Below are 16,146 nucleotides of genomic sequence, written 5' to 3' on the forward strand. Positions count from 1 at the left end.
AAGAGGCTAGGTGTCTTAAGCCACACCATTTCTCTGAGGCAGCCTAACCTGTTCTACCCTAACTCTGTGTCAGCCTCACCTGCTCCAAATAGCAAAAGGATAGGGAAAGCATTTGACACACTCACCTAAACCATACCGAGGATATCCTGGCAGGAAACAGTTTTGCTCTAACCCACAATAAAGCCTGGGCTTTTTCCAATCATCCTCCCTATCTAACAAAGAAAGGCAGCAGAAACTTCCCTCTCTCAAGAAAGCCTTCCCTGATTAAAACCATAAGGCTGAATTCCCCCAGGGAGGAGAATGGAATTTTCTTGTTGCAGATTATTGCAGGGACTCAAAAAGTCTGTGCAGGCAGGGGCTAAGTGGCTGGGAATAAAGAGACAAGTCCAACATTTAGAATTATGAGACATCAAGAAAACCAGGTTAAAAAATTATCATACAGCCTGGAGAAGAAAAAACAAGCAATTACGACTGTGCCTGAGTGACTTTCCCCCTATAATATCCACAATTTCAATAATGTGATTACAATATTTTTAGGGTTAAGAAATATATTTTATTATATCTCTAAATGTAAATTCATTGCTGAAATTAACCATATCACTCTCCAAAATAAATAATTTCAGGAAATGCTCTCTATCATAGCATCCTTAGATAACACACACACACACACACACACACACACACACATTATCTGAGTTATAAACAGCTTATACCAACCTGGCTGTCCCGTGCTGGGAATCCATGATAACCTGGGGTCAGAGGCTCGTTCTAAGACAAAGGAAAGAAAAGAAAACCGTAAGACAAAAGAAAGTGTTGAGAATCATCAAAATCATCCAAAATGATCAAACATAAATTCCTGCACCAGTTCCTAAGGTGTTCTACCTAACTATATACATCTCTCAGTTTAGCACGTATGATATCAAAAAAACAAAAACAAATAAAAAACAGTATTTGCTTAGGAGCACTATTCATAAGCACCACGTTCCTCCTTGTACAGCTACATGTTTCCTTCTCAGTGTATCTCAAACAGAGCACTACTGGGATTTGGGGCAGATCAATTCCTAACTTCACACTGTGGGACTCTAGTATGCCTGGCCCTTAACTTCTAAAAGCCAGTAGGCTTTCAGTGTCCTGAACACTAGGAAAACCAAAAACTTCCACACATTTCCAAAAGTCCCCTTGTTAGGAAGGAGACAGTACCACCCCTACTGAGAACTGTCTCTTGACCTGGTAAAGTTTTAGTCCCTCCCCTCTATCAATCTGCTTTCCTTCAGTTCTTTTAAACCTAGATGAAAGTCCACCTCTGTTCCGGACTTCCTCTACCATCCTACATCATCCTATGAACTCAAGTGACTCCTAATATGTGTAATAAGTTAAAATTTACTGGGTTATTTGTACAATTTACTTTTCATATTATTTATAATTTAATACATCTTCTTTTTGTAAAGGTGTTTCATACTGAGTGCCTCATCCTCACATTAACCATTAAATCAAGATCCTTGAGGGCAAGAATGATAGCGAATAAAAGCTATGCAAACCCTAATTTAATACAATGTCATACAATATGAGCACTCACTTATGGCTTACTTGACTCATTCAATTATTCAGTGAACATATATTGAATACCTAATATTTTCAAAGTTCTGTTTAGATGACTGACAGAATAAGTCAGTAAAACAAGCCCCTTGCCTTCAAGGGAACTTTTAAATGGGAGGAGATACATGTGCACACAAAGGTGTAAATGAGAACACAGTGCTTTCATAGTTTTTCCAAGGTGCTCAACACAGCTATCTGAAAGATATGCATCCTCTTCTTCCATTCCTACTAGCAGAACAGTAAGTTAAGAAGAATTTTCATTGATAGGACCTTCATTTATGACGAGAGTAAACCTGCCACCTGCCACCTGATGGTACATCTGCTATGATTATATCCATATCTTTGATCATCGAAAGTCCACCTCCTTTCAAAAACATGAAAGCCAGGGGTCAACTTAAGCTCCCTGCACAGACCCCATGTCTTGTTCATCATGGTTTCCCCACAACCTAGCACAGTGTCTAACACATGGTGGACATTCAGAAGAATGTGTAAATAAATAAATGAGGTTCAATAACCAGAAATTATTAGGCATTCAGTTGCTGACTCAATCATAGACAACCCAAGTTCTCCTTTTTTTTCCTAAATCTCTATTTTGGACATTTATAAATTAAGTCTCCCTAAAGAGAGTACACCAAAGATAACTGCCTTTAAAAATTATAGGTGCCAAAATGATCCCGAGAAAGAACAAAGTTGAAGGACTCACATTACAAAGCTACAGTAATCAGGACAGTGTAATACTGCCTAAGAACAGACGTACAGACCAATGAAGTACAACTGAGAGTCCAGAAATAAACTCTTGCAGTTACAATCAACTGAGTTTTCAAAAGGGTGCCAAGAAAAGCAATGGAAGAAAGAATAGCCTTTTCAACAAATGGTGCTGGGACAACTGGATATGCCATGTCAAAGAATAAAGTTGGAACTCTATCTTACACCATATACAAAATTAACTCAAGATAGATCACAGACCTAAAATCATAAAACTCTTAGAAGAAAACAAAGGATTAAATCTTCATGACCTTTGGATAGGCAATGGTTTCTTCAATATGACTATAAAGACACAAATGACGAAAAATAGATAAATGGACTTCATCAAAATTTAAAACTTTTGTGCTTCAAAGGACACCATCAATTCTGGAGATCTAATGTACACAGAGTGATTATAGTTAACAATACTGAATGATATACTTGAAAGTTGCTAAGAGAGTAGATTGTAAATGTTCTCACCACAAAAAATAAATGGTAATTATGTGACATGTTGCAGGTGTTAGTTAAAGGTATGGTGGTAATCACTTTGCAACATATTAAGTGTATCAAACCAACAAGTTGTACATGTTAAACTTACACAATGTTAATGCCAATTATGTCTCAATAAAGCTGGGGAAGAAAAGACACCATCAAGTAAGTGGGAAGACAACTAACAGAATGGGAGAAAATATTTGCAAATCCTTTGTCCAATAAGGGACTTGTAGTCAGAATATAAAAGAACTCTCAGAAAGACAACCCAAATTTTTAAGTGGGCAAAAGTTGCAAACAGGAAGTTCCCCAAACAGGATATACAAATGGCCAATAAGCACATAAAAAGATACTCAACACTGTTGGTCATTAGGAAAATGCAAATCAAAACCACAATGAGATAACACTTCACACCCACTAGGATGGTTATAATCAAGAAGTCAGACAATAACAAGTGATAACAACAACGTGGAGAGACCGGAATCTCATACATTGCTGTTGGGACTATAAAATGGTGCAGGCACTTTGGAAATAGTTTGGAAGTCCCTCAAAATGTTAAAAAAGAGTTACCATGTGACCCAGCAATTCCACACTAGGTATAACCAAGAAAACTGGAAACATACATCCACACAAAGCCTTGTACACAAATGTTCATAGCAGAATTATTTCATAATAGCCAAAAAGTTGAAATAATCCAAATGCCCATCAATTGATAAGTGGATAGGCAAAGTATTGTATATCTATAACTGAATATTATTTGGCAATAAAAGGAATGAAGTGCTGATACAACAAAGATGAATTTTAAAAACATCATGCTAAGTGAAAAAAGCCAGAGACAATAGGCCACAAATTATATGATTCCATTTATATGAGATATTCAGAAGGGGCAAATCTATGGAGAAAGAAAGTAGATTAGTAGCTCCAGGGACTAAAGGGAGTGACTGCCAATGGGTACTGGGTTTTACTTTTGGTGATGAAAATGTTCTGGAATTAGTGATGATGGACTCACAACTCTATGATTTTGCTTAAAACCACAAAACACTAAAAACCACTAAAAACACTTTAAAAGGGTGAGATTTATGGTCTGTGAATTATAGGTCAATAAACCTGTTATTTAAAAATAATAATAATAGGCAATGTTGGCTGGCTATTTTCCTACAAATTTTTACAGGGGAGACACACGCAGCTTAGACCATAACAAAAAGAACAGGGCTCCTTCCGAAATCCCCAAGTGCCTTGTTTGTTCTGGAGTCTATACATTTACTTCAATACCATTCTCTACAGATTTTAACAATGATGATGATAAATGTGATAATAACCACTAGATATTGAGCAACCAATCAGGCATGGTTTCAGGATGGAGGGGAGGAGTAAGAGAAAGTGGCAAAGAGAAGGAGATAATAAAGCACAGATTAATAGGTGGAAAAGTCAAACTTTTAACCCAGGTCTGTTGGACTCCAAAGCCCCTGTTCCTCCCGCTTTATCAAATTCTCTAATAACCATTCCATATTATTCCTCTACAGTAAATTTCAAGATTGTCTGAGGAAGGAGTTATAGGATGAAGAAAGTCATCAAAAACACCCAAAAGCATCACTAACAAAGATTTGTCACTCCCAGAGATATCCCATGTATAAACTATATTCTTGAGTTCAACAATGCAGAAAACTTTTTGTAAAGAAAAAAAAAGTACATTCCTACAAGCAAGTATTGTCAAAAACTTTAACAGCAAAGACAGATGTAACAGGTACACAGAGATGTGCCAGAGGAAACGGACTTCCTCCTTCACCTGCTTAGCAAAGTAGTCCTCGTTTCTTCCCCATCTCTCACCCGAGGCTACCTGGAACTCTCCAGCACTCAGACACCACCGCCTCTCTGAAAGTGGACTACACTTAACGACAAAGGTTTGCTTTCGTTTTTAATTTTACCACGTATATATCTGTCCCTTCAAAATGCATGAACTTTGCATGTTTTTGAATTTTATAGAAATGAATCCTATTGTATAGCAATTTCCTTTTTTCTCATATTACGAGATTTATCTCCACTTACGCATGTCACTATATTTCACTAATTTTGACTACTGCTTAATATTCTATCTTATGACTATGTCACAATTTATTTTCCCCTCTTGTTTTCCTGTTAATAGATATTTAAGTTGTTTCCAGTTATACTCACAAACCACTGCTGCCTGTGAACATTTAGAGTTGAGGTATCACTTTCCACCCATAGACTGACAAATATGAAAATGAAAATATGACAAATTGGCAGGAAGAAGAGTAAATAGATATCTTCACATCTAATAGTAGGAAGATAAGCATACTGGGACTACTCTTTTGGAAAGCAATTTGACAATAATTATTAAAATATTAAATACTCATACCTTCTTGTAATTTCATATCTCTGATCTCTTTATCTACTAGAGAATCACCTGAACTTGTGCTCAAAGAAGCATGTGCAAAGATTTTTCAGTGCAGTGCTGTTTGCAACACTGAAAAACTAAAAAGCACCTCAATAATAGAGAAGTAGTGTTATCAACTATTGTTGATATTGTTGACTATTCAACATCCTCTGTTAAACTGCAAGTGTTTTAAAAGGTAAAATCTCAATGAACTATCTCAAATCATATTAAATGACAGCAAAACAGTCGGTGTGCTATTCCTTTAAATCACAATACAAAAAGAGGTATTTCTACATGCATATAAAAAAGTAAATAAATGCATAGAGAAGATCTAGAAGGATATACAACAAACTTCTAACAGTGGTTCCCTCTAGGGAGAAGAATGAGATCTGTGGAAGGTAGAGAGGGCATGCTTTATCTGAATTATTTGAATTTACAAAATGTAAAATTCATGTATTACTTAGAGCATAAAAAAGAACCAAAGAAGTCACTATTACCAGTGTTTTATAATGTACAAAACACCTTCACATAATCTTATTTAGTTCTCACGATGCAGAAAATAGGTTTTATAACCCTCATTTTACAGATGACAAAACTGAATTTCAGAGAGATTAAATGATTTGCTCAAGGCCAAATAGCTAATGATAGTGGCTGAGCTGCCTTCAGACTTAGGTCTTTTAACTCTATTCCCAGTACTTCTGCTACTTCATGACAACTAGTACAAACCAGTACTGGTCCTGGTAGAGATTACTATGATTGTCTAAAAACATGCAGATCTGAGTTTTTAATCAGTGTAAAAATAATAACTGAAAGTTATTATTTTTTAAAATTTTTATTTCATATTGGAGTATAGTTGATTAACAATGTTGTATTAGTTTCAGGTGTACAGCAAAGTGATTCAGTTATACATAAATAACTGAAATTTATAGCAGACATGGAATTACAAGGCAAGCTAATGGAACAGATGGGACAGAAATCAGATGTGTTAAACTCCAAAGAGGAAAGGCAGCTATACTGCTATAAGCAAGAGTTATTGACCTAGTAAGACTGAAAGACTTAGAAACTGACTGCCAAGGCACAGAAGCTGCTCAAAAATAAAAAGAATATATAAGAAATAAAATACCAACCATAAGAATTTTACTACAGAGATAGCAATGAAACCTGTTTAGAAGCTTCTGGTAAGTGAGTGTGTGAAAGAGTAACAGAAGGATCCTTAAGTAACTGGCAAATACAGCAACTGTGATGGATCGTGCACGTACAACGGACACTGAAGGAAGTGAAGAAAAATATTACCTGACATTTGTATTCTTCACTAGCTGCTTAGAAGCTCCCATTGCACCTATGTTTGAAAAATCCATTTAAGCAGAAGAATCTTCGTTCATTCGGTAAAAGTGGATTCAACAACTGCTCTATGACAAGTACAGTGCTGGTATCCCTGCCCTTGAGGAGCTGTGAGTCAAAATAATTATAAAATAATGTGATTGATAACATAACTAACACCTATAAGAAGAACGACAGGGGCTTCCCTGGTGGCGCAGTGGTTGAGAATCTGCCTGCCAATGCAGGGGACACGGGTTCGAGCCCTGGTCTGGGAAGATCCCACATGCCATGGAGCAACTGGGCCCGTGAGCCACAATTACCGAGCCTGCGCGTCTGGAGCCTGTGCTCCGCAACAAGAGAGGCCGCGATGGTGAGAGGCCCGCGCACCGCGATGAAGAGTGGTCCCCACTTGCCGCAACTAGAGAAAGCCCTCACACAGAAACGAAGACTCTACAGAAAAGCATTATATATTGTTAAAACATTATATATATTAATACGCCTCCAAATCTGTCCCCCTAAAAAAAAAAAAAAAAAGAAGAACGACAGGACTCCAGAAGATCTTTTGGAAAAGTGTGTATGGGATTTGGGGGTGGGGGGGGAGAGGTGAGTGGGTAATAGCCTCTAACCTCTTATTGGAGGACAAGACCTTCACACTGTGATGGACTGATGCATGCTGAAAAGACACAATGGATTTTAAAGCCACTTTTCTAAATGCATTCTGAAAATCATCAACATCATTTCTAAATGATTATTTAGATATACATAATGGGCCAATATATTTGCCCATTCCAAATGAAAATTACCCAGAATACTGCATCTGGGAGGTACAATAGAAAAGAACTGCTTCCTTAAGCATTTAAAAAATACAGTTAAAAGAGAGATACTAAGAGGACTTAACAAAACTGAAAATCAACAAAGCCCTGCTTTCGGTACAGAAATATAGCAGTGATATAACATACTAGCAGGACTTCCCTGGCGGCACAGCGGTTAAGAATCTGCCTGCCATTGCAGGGGACACAGGTTCGATCCCTGGTCCGGGAAGATCCCACATGCTGCGGAGCAACTAAGCCCATGAGCCACAACGACTGAGCCTGCGCTCTACAGCCCACGAGCCACAACTACTGAGCCTGCGTGCCACAACTACTGAAGCCCGAGCGCCTAGAGCCCGTGCTCCGCAACAAGAGAAGCCACCGCAATGAGAAGCCCGCACATAGCAATGAAGAGTAGCTCCCACTCACTGCAACGAGAGAAAGCCTGCGTGCAGCAACGAAGACCCAACACAGCCAAAAATAAAATAAATTAATTAATTTAAAAAAATAACATGCTAGCTATAAATCCTAAGCAATATCAATAAAACACTAACTGAGGAGCCTAGGGAAGACACCACTCTGCCGTCTCCCTTGGTTTCACCTACTTAACAGGTCATGTGTTCAGCGTCCAGAGATTTATTACAAGAGTATTTCTTACTGGCCTCCATCAATGATGAGGGTTGTCTAGGAGCAGGTGCAGAAAACTGGAAATGCACAAAGGAAGTTATACCAAGCAAACAGAAAAAAAAATTTAACCCACCCTATTGTTTTTCTTTTGTGTCTAACAAAATCAAACCAATTTCACAAAATGGAAGGGGAAGAAAAATACTGAGAATGGAACAAAATAAATTCTTGCCACCATGCAATTTGGGGAGAGGAAAGTAAAAGGAAGCAAAGGAAAGGAAGAATGAAGCTGTCCTCTAACAAACAAAGCTTGGGCAATGGTACAAGCCCAAATTTTTCACTGACTTACTCCCAACTGAAAATTAATTTCACATTACCTTACATTTAGCAATGGAGGGAAAGACTGATTTAGACCATAATGGCTAGGGGAAAAAAAAAAAAAGCAAATCAAAAAAAAAAGAATCAAAAGCAAATTCCCAGGGTATTTCATTACCTTGTTTTGCAGCCCAAGTAGTTTTTCAAGTAGTAAGCCTACTTTTGAACAGGGACATGGAAGGGAACACCACAGGAACTGAAGATGTACCGAAGTTCCCATGCTATTACGTACAAAAACAAATCCTAGCAACAAGTAGGGTCAGGAAAAGAGACTGCTTAGCAACCACAGGACATCATTCCGCATCCAAACCATACAGGGTTCAAGGTTCCCAAAGATAAGAGGGCTTACAAGGGATATGAATCTGGTAGTATCTAACAACACAGGCCCAACAGAAGGTCCAATGGGTAACTGGTCGACTAAACTTTCACACTACAATAGAATAAAATAAAACATAGGGTAATTCGTCCCACCTCCCCATCAAGAAAACTGACAGACAGTAGCTCTTTGTTACACTCACCACTTCTACCCCAAATACCCCATCTTTTTTTAAAGAGACAGCTCATTTTGGGGGTGCTTTATCTCAGCCCTAAGGATAGTTGCTGTTATAAATTAACTTTATACTAATGATATATTATCATCTATCAATCATATTATTACATTATTTTATATCTACTGTATTACATCTGCTATTCCTTAGAGTTCTCTTTACTTCTTACAAGCCAATCCCTTATTAATTCAATCTGCTGTTAGAGTAAACAATTCTTTATGTTAAATTCCTTGTCTAAATTACTTATAGTCTCTTTATCCTGACTGGACCCAGATTGGTACACATGAGCTGAAACAAAATGCTAATAGCCACTTATTTCACACAGGACAGTCATTATGCTTCATGTTTTCTATACGTTATCACTTTGTATTCTCACTAAAACTCTGTAATATATCTCTCAATATTAAGAAAACTGAGGCTCAGAAAATGATGCAATTTGTCTACCATAATGCAAATCCAGGTTGGTCTTATACTCAGATTCCCTACTATAGCATTTATTTTTCTTCACAGAACCTAGCAACACTTTTTAAAGAACTAAACATCTATGTACCGGAAAAGAATGAACAAAGCAGTCCTGGCTGCTATACTTAGAAAGGGCAGTTTGTTGGTTGGCCTTGACTGGTGCCTGGGAACTTAGATGGAGGGTTCTATTCCCAGAACTAGTAAGAGTGGCTCACTGTGCCTAAACTGTGCAAACAATACGGTTTATGCCAAACACTGCTTTCCTCCTGGGAGTCTAGAATTTGAGCATGTGCTAGGCAGAGAGTGCCTATGTGAACAACCCTTCCCAGCCGTGCCCCAAAAAGAAAAATTTCAGCACTAAGTCTAATGAGCTTCCCTGGTAGGCAACACTGCCACCACTGGCTGAAGGAAGTAAGCACATCCTGCGTGACTCAACTGCAAGAGAACTCTAGGAAGTTGGAGCCTGATTTCTTCTGGACTTCACCCCATGCAATTTTTCCCTTGGTGATTTTGCTTTGTATCCTTTCACTGTTATAAATCATAGCCATGAATATGTCTATACAATGAATTCTGTAAATCCTAGCAGATCATTGGAGCTGGGCAAGTCTTGGGGACACCCCCCCAATACAGCTTATGACATGCCAAGTATTTTATTAAATGCAGAGGATACAAAGATGAATAGGGCCTTTGTCCTCAAGGAGTTTTACAGTCTATTTAAATTTCCCTTCTTTCACTTCTCTGATCTTCACTTCTTAGTCTGTTTGCCACTTAAAATAGATTAGATACATCTCCCTAAGCTAAATTTCATTCTTGGCGCTGAAATGATGCTAAATATTTAATAAGTCCATCAAGCAAAATCTGAAATACAAAGCTCTAATAAACTCGAAGGCCACACATATTTTCTCTTTACTTTCCCCATCATATTGTGTTCCTCATTAAAAATAAATTGACCAACTCTTGTACACTGCTGGTAGGAATATAAAATGGTGTAGCTACTAAAGAAAATAGCCTGGCGGTTCCTCAAAAAGTTAAATATCGAACTACCGCACGGCCCAGCAATTCCACTGCTAGGTATATTCCCCAAGGAATTAAAAACAAGTACTCATATAAGTACTTGTACACACTATGCAAAATAGCTGAGATGTGGAAATAACACAAATGTCCATCAATGAACGAATAAATAAATAATTGTATACACATACAAAGGAATATTATTCAGCTTTAAAAAGGAACAAAGTGCTGATACATGCTACAACATGAATGAACCTTTAAAACATGATGGTACATGAAAAAAGCCAGACACAAAAGGTCTCATATTGTATAATTACATTTATATGAAATACCAAGAAGAGGTAAATTCATAGAGGCAGAAAGCAGATAGAAGGAAGGGGAAATGGAGGATGACTGCTTAATGGCGGGTGACTGCTTAATAGGTATGGGGTGATAAAAATTTTTGGAACTAGATAGGGGTGGTGTCTGCACAATACTGTGAATGTACTAAATACCACCAAATTGTTCACTTCTAAAAGACTAGTTATATGTTATATGAATTTCATCTCAATAAAAACATTTTTTGAAAAGCAATGCAGTATACAATATGGTGATAATGATGTTATTTGAATGGGTACTTGTAGCTTGAAATAAAATCATCAGTGACTACAACAGATATGGATTCAAAAAAGTGTCACATCTCAATATATACCCTGGAAAACTACTTGAGGACTCAAAGTGGTTCTAAGCAATGATACAGATACTGATGCCATAGAGTATGTATAAATTTTCTTCCTAAAACCATAGAAAATAAAATGTTTCTAAATTATTACATAAGACTTTGAACAGGCATGTGTGCATAAATAAAATCAGTATTTTAAAGACATTTGCTTATTTCATCAACATCCCTAAAAATTTATATATTTAGGTTGGCTTGTCCTTTCAATGGAAAAACAACTTAAAGCCTTATATAGAGTTTCCTCATATTCAGGCATTTATAGCACATATACATAACTTTTTTTTCCTTAAGTCTAAAAGGATGTATCCCAAAATGTTTAGTGATTATATGTCTTGATGTTGAGTTTGGGTTTATAGAGTGACATACATTTTTTTTTTCTTTTGCCTATCTGTACTTTCCAATTTTTCAACAACGAATACATATTGTTTTCACTTAACCATCAAAAATTAGGAATAATAACAGTACCTTCTCAAGGACGCTGTGAAGATTAAATGAGATAATACACATAAAGCCCTTAAAACTGTATTCAGGATATTATAAGTATGCAATAAATATTAGGTAATAGGGGTATTATTATGTTTCTGTTATTGTAAATATTTTTCAGGACACATATATTTCATTACCTCTGGCAAAAGCATTCACCTTAATCCAGGCCTGGGTCATCTGAGTGAAGCCTAAATAACTGAATAATAGCTTCTTAGCTGGTCCAGCAGTCTCCATCCACCTCTTCCCAATTTTCTTACCAGGCCAGGGTAATTCATCAAACACCACTCATATCACTCCCATGCTAATGGCCCTCCACTGCTTACATGATCAAGTTCCAAACACTCTAAATCTGGCCTCACCTGGTCATTCCCTTTTTCTCCCCATTTATTTATTCCTTCAACAAATATTTACTGAAGGACATTCATATGTCTGGCACTATGGCAGAAATAGAAAGACAAATAAGTTACTGATTCTTTTCTTAAGGAACTCATAGTCTAGTAAGAGAGACAGGCATGTAAACAAGCACAACATGAATCACGCAATAAAATGTAAATATAAGGTCCAGAGGGAACAAGTGTACAAAGTTGATAATGGAGTGAGAAAGGCATGAAGAAATTACAAACACGGGAAGTCATGGGAGGCAAGATCTGGATGGGGTTTGAAGGATGACTGCAAATAGCTAATTTCCAGATCTAAACTTTACTCAATTTACTTTGCACCTTAGGGTGTTCTCCCACATCAACTCAACTTTAGTAAAATCTAGCAAAGTGCTACCTGCCTTCACAATGCAATTCCTGTAACTCTGGCTCAGTGTATTTTCAAACTGAGTCAAGACCCATTCATGACTGATTTAATTTAAGAGATCTCAACCATTATTAAAAAATAAAAATGAGAGCAGCAGCTCTCAAACTTTCGGGTCTTAGAATCCCTTTACCCTCTTAAAAATTACTAGAGATCCCAAAGAACTTTTGTTTATGGGAGTTAAAAAGGATTAGTATTTGCCTATTAGAAACTGAAACTGCATAATTTTTAAAATATTTGTTAATTCACTTTAAAATACCAAAAATAAACCATTATGGTAACATAAAACATTTTATGAAAATTAACTATATTTTATAAAACAAAAAATTTAGTGAGAACAGTGCCATTGTTTTACATTTTGTTTTTGCAAATATCATTCACATCCCACTTAACAGAAAATGGCTAAGATATCTGCTTCTGCATTCAATCTGTTGTGATATGTTATTTTGGTGAAAGTATATGAAGAAAATCTGGCCTTCCACAGGTATGTATTTGGAAAAAGTAGGAGTACTTTAATAGTCTTTTCACATACCTATGGATATTCTTCCTTAATATTATACCAAAACTTGAAAAGTAACAGTTCCTTAAAAGTTAGTTGCAGTGTGACATCTGAAACCATAACAATGAATTTTTTTCATAAAACCCATTGGCCTGTCCTGCATTTTGAATGAATTTTCACCTATCATGATTACGTAACATCTTGCATTGTTTGTTTATAAAATACTGGTTCACTAAGTTATAAAGATCTTCTCAATATTGACACATTTCATTATATAATATCAATGAAACTGACTTTTTTCACCCCTCCTTTAAGTGCAAGGGTGTGGTGGTGAAAAAAATAATGACTACCAGTACAGTTTGGTGCCGGTGCCTTGATTCACTCTAGGACGACCCATCATTGCTTACACAACACCAGTGCAAATGTCAACATAGTAGGAAAGGCAAAAAACATCTTAATGTTATGAAAAGAGTTTTGACCTTGAAGACCCCCCTAAAAGGTTCTTGGGTACCTTTGTGGGCGGGGGAAGTGAGGTCCATAGACCACACTTTAAGAATCACTATACTGGACTACAATAGAATTTTTAAACAGAAAGAAAGAATCAAGTACCTCATGTTTAGTAAGGGTAAAAATTATTCCATGAAACGTGTTTTGGTCACATATATACAGATAAACATCTAACTATACACTAGGTTGTCACATAAAATGGATCTCTTATCATGGGTCATAGTCAAAATCCCATGGTCAAACAACTCTTGTATAGTGATATTCAGTTGAAACTGCTGTTTCACTGAACTGCAGACTTTAAAAAAAAAAAAAAAGATACCTTTTTATTAGCCTCAGAGTATAAAGGAAATATATCCCAAAAGGATAATTCTGCAACATTCCAAAAATCCCTCTGAGATAGGCTAACATGTTAACCCTTTAGCCATAAAGGTCAATATAGACAAAATAAATTTTACTTTAACTGGCATATATTTGCTATTTCAATTTAGCTTTTAAAACAGTCTCATCACTCACATTGCTATTCAACATGATTTCAAACGAGCTCTGTTGCTATTAGCTGAGTGACTTAGGGCAAGTTACTCAACCTCTTTGATCTATTATGCCTATACCTTGCAGAGATGTTAAGATTATGCGTAATATATACAAAGCACCCAGGAGTGTACCCACCCTATAGAGGAAAGCTATTGTTATAACAATTTTCATTATACGCTTTGAGTTCACAATCCTGCCTTATCCCTCAGTCCCCTAAGATTTGTATGGCTGAGTGACAATGGGCCTTTCTATCTCCTACTCCTGCTGTTGCTTCCAATGCCCTACTTGCTACGATTGCCAATCCTCTGACCTAAACTCTCTGCCATCTACTTCTGGTGTCCCCAGAGCAAGTCCCTGAACTTCCCCTTATCATATTAATTCCCTGGTCAGAAAAAAGATAATGCTCATTACAATTCAAGGATCTTCTGATAAATGCCATGTTAATTCTTGCTTGCAACTAGTCTAGAAGACTTTAAATGAAATCATATGAATTCATGGTGGGTTTTTTTTTTTAAACAGCAATTTTTTTAAAATACAAATTAATTTTCTAAAACATATGGTCAACTTACTAAGAATTCATGAAAGGGCTGCCTCTATCAGATCTCATCACACCTTAATTCCTATACCAGCTCCACTATTCAACTCCTATAGCTCTTCCAGCCCTCTTAGATAGTCTCCATTAAGTAAAAGGCACTTAATAGAAAAAAGTGGCAAAGAAAACTATACGTACGGTTTTCTGTAGTATAATGAGGTGTTCGAGGTAGCTCAAAGAAGGGCAAGAGGCAAGGAAACTACCCAGAGAGGATGGTGTTGGGTCTCGACTGGCGGCCCCTTCTGAGGGAACAGAACTACTACTACACAGATCACCACTGAAAGGGGGAAGGGGGTGGGGGAGGGGGGAGGCACTAATGTGTGCAGACACTGCAATGTGCTAGATACTTTATGCACATTATTGCATGGTCTAGGTATTATTTCCGTTATCAGGTGAGGACACTGAGACTCAGAGAGGTTGAATGACGAGATCAAGGCCAAACAACTAGTAAGTGGTAGAGGCAGAGGCACGATTATAACACTCTTCTTTCTGTTACATGGTACACAGTGACTTAGTCCAGAAAAGCACTTATCCCTAGGCTAAGCAACAGGGAAGGGAAGTGCAGGCTCATCTACACACTGGCTTAGCCTGACTGTTTCTCTTCTACCAATGAGAATAATTGAGAGATAATCCATCTTTAACCTCTAGTTATCACCCAATTACTCCCACTGGTAGAAGAAAAGCAGTGTTCCTTAAACTTTAACATGCATACAGGTCACTGCAAGGTATCTTGTTAAAAATGCAGATTCTGATTCATTGGGTTTGGGGTGGCACCTGAGAGTCTGCATTTCTAATAAGATTTCAGGAAATGATGACACTTTTAGTGCTTGGGCTATACTCAAAACAGATTACACACAGCGGTTCCCAAACCTGGCTGTTCATCATAATCATCTGGGAATCACTTAAAAATTATAGATTCCTAGGCCCCTCCCTCCTGGACATTCAGGGTGTCTGAAACCTTCTACCTCATAATTCTGTAATTCAAATAAATGTATAATTAATTATTAATGACAATAGCCAAAGGAAGCACTGATTGAGAACATACCAAATGTCTAAGTGTTTTCTGTATTAGTTTACTTTCCCTCAGCACCACACTGTAAGGTTGGTACTTATAGCACTATCATCCCCATTTTAGACACAAGGAAACCAATGCACCAAGAGACTGCTACTTGTCCAAGGTCAGTCACTGAGCAGCAGAACAGGGGTGCACACTTGAATCAATCTGGTTCCTCAGTCTGTGCCCTCAGACACACCACAAAATGCTGCTTCGATCACCCAATGGTAATGTCACTGATTTTAACAGACATAGTTGAACAAATAAGTTCAAATGGGTCACCTCAGAAGACTGTGCCCTGAGAAGGCTATGCTCTTATTCCTCAGATGCTGCCATCATTCATGCAGCCACTGCTAAACTACATAATCTAGGAGCTCTTGATCTGAAAATGAAAATGCCTTCAGAACCTAAACCTATGACTTTAAATATCTTTAACTGGGACAAAAGCTCATCATTTGAACATAGATTTGATTTTTTTGACAACCCCAAATCAGGAAAAGCCAACTCAAAGAAATCCAGTGTCTGATCAAGCTAGGTATTCTTTTTAAATAAAAAATGTGATGCTAGATATTAAAAATGTTTTTC

The 16,146-nt window shown here is 37.2% G+C and overlaps 1 protein-coding gene across 22 annotated transcripts in view; it reads right to left on the minus strand.

The window, feature by feature from the left end:
* The window catches only part of RBFOX2 (RNA binding fox-1 homolog 2), a 266,538-nt gene that overhangs the window by 188,432 nt on the left and 61,960 nt on the right, over positions 1-16,146 (minus strand). For all 22 annotated transcript variants that reach the window (XR_014233308.1, XM_082350337.1, XM_082350339.1 and 19 more), the window contains exon 2: positions 718-768. Coding sequence is in view for 21 of the 22 variants with exons in the window: in XM_082350337.1 (XP_082206463.1) it covers positions 718-768 (51 nt within the window). In the remaining variant the exon portion in view is untranslated. The remainder of the gene's footprint in view (positions 1-717; positions 769-16,146) is intronic.

This window comes from Balaenoptera borealis, assembly GCF_965194805.1.
Source record: "Balaenoptera borealis genome assembly, chromosome: 13".
NCBI classification, from domain to species: domain Eukaryota; kingdom Metazoa; phylum Chordata; class Mammalia; order Artiodactyla; family Balaenopteridae; genus Balaenoptera; species Balaenoptera borealis.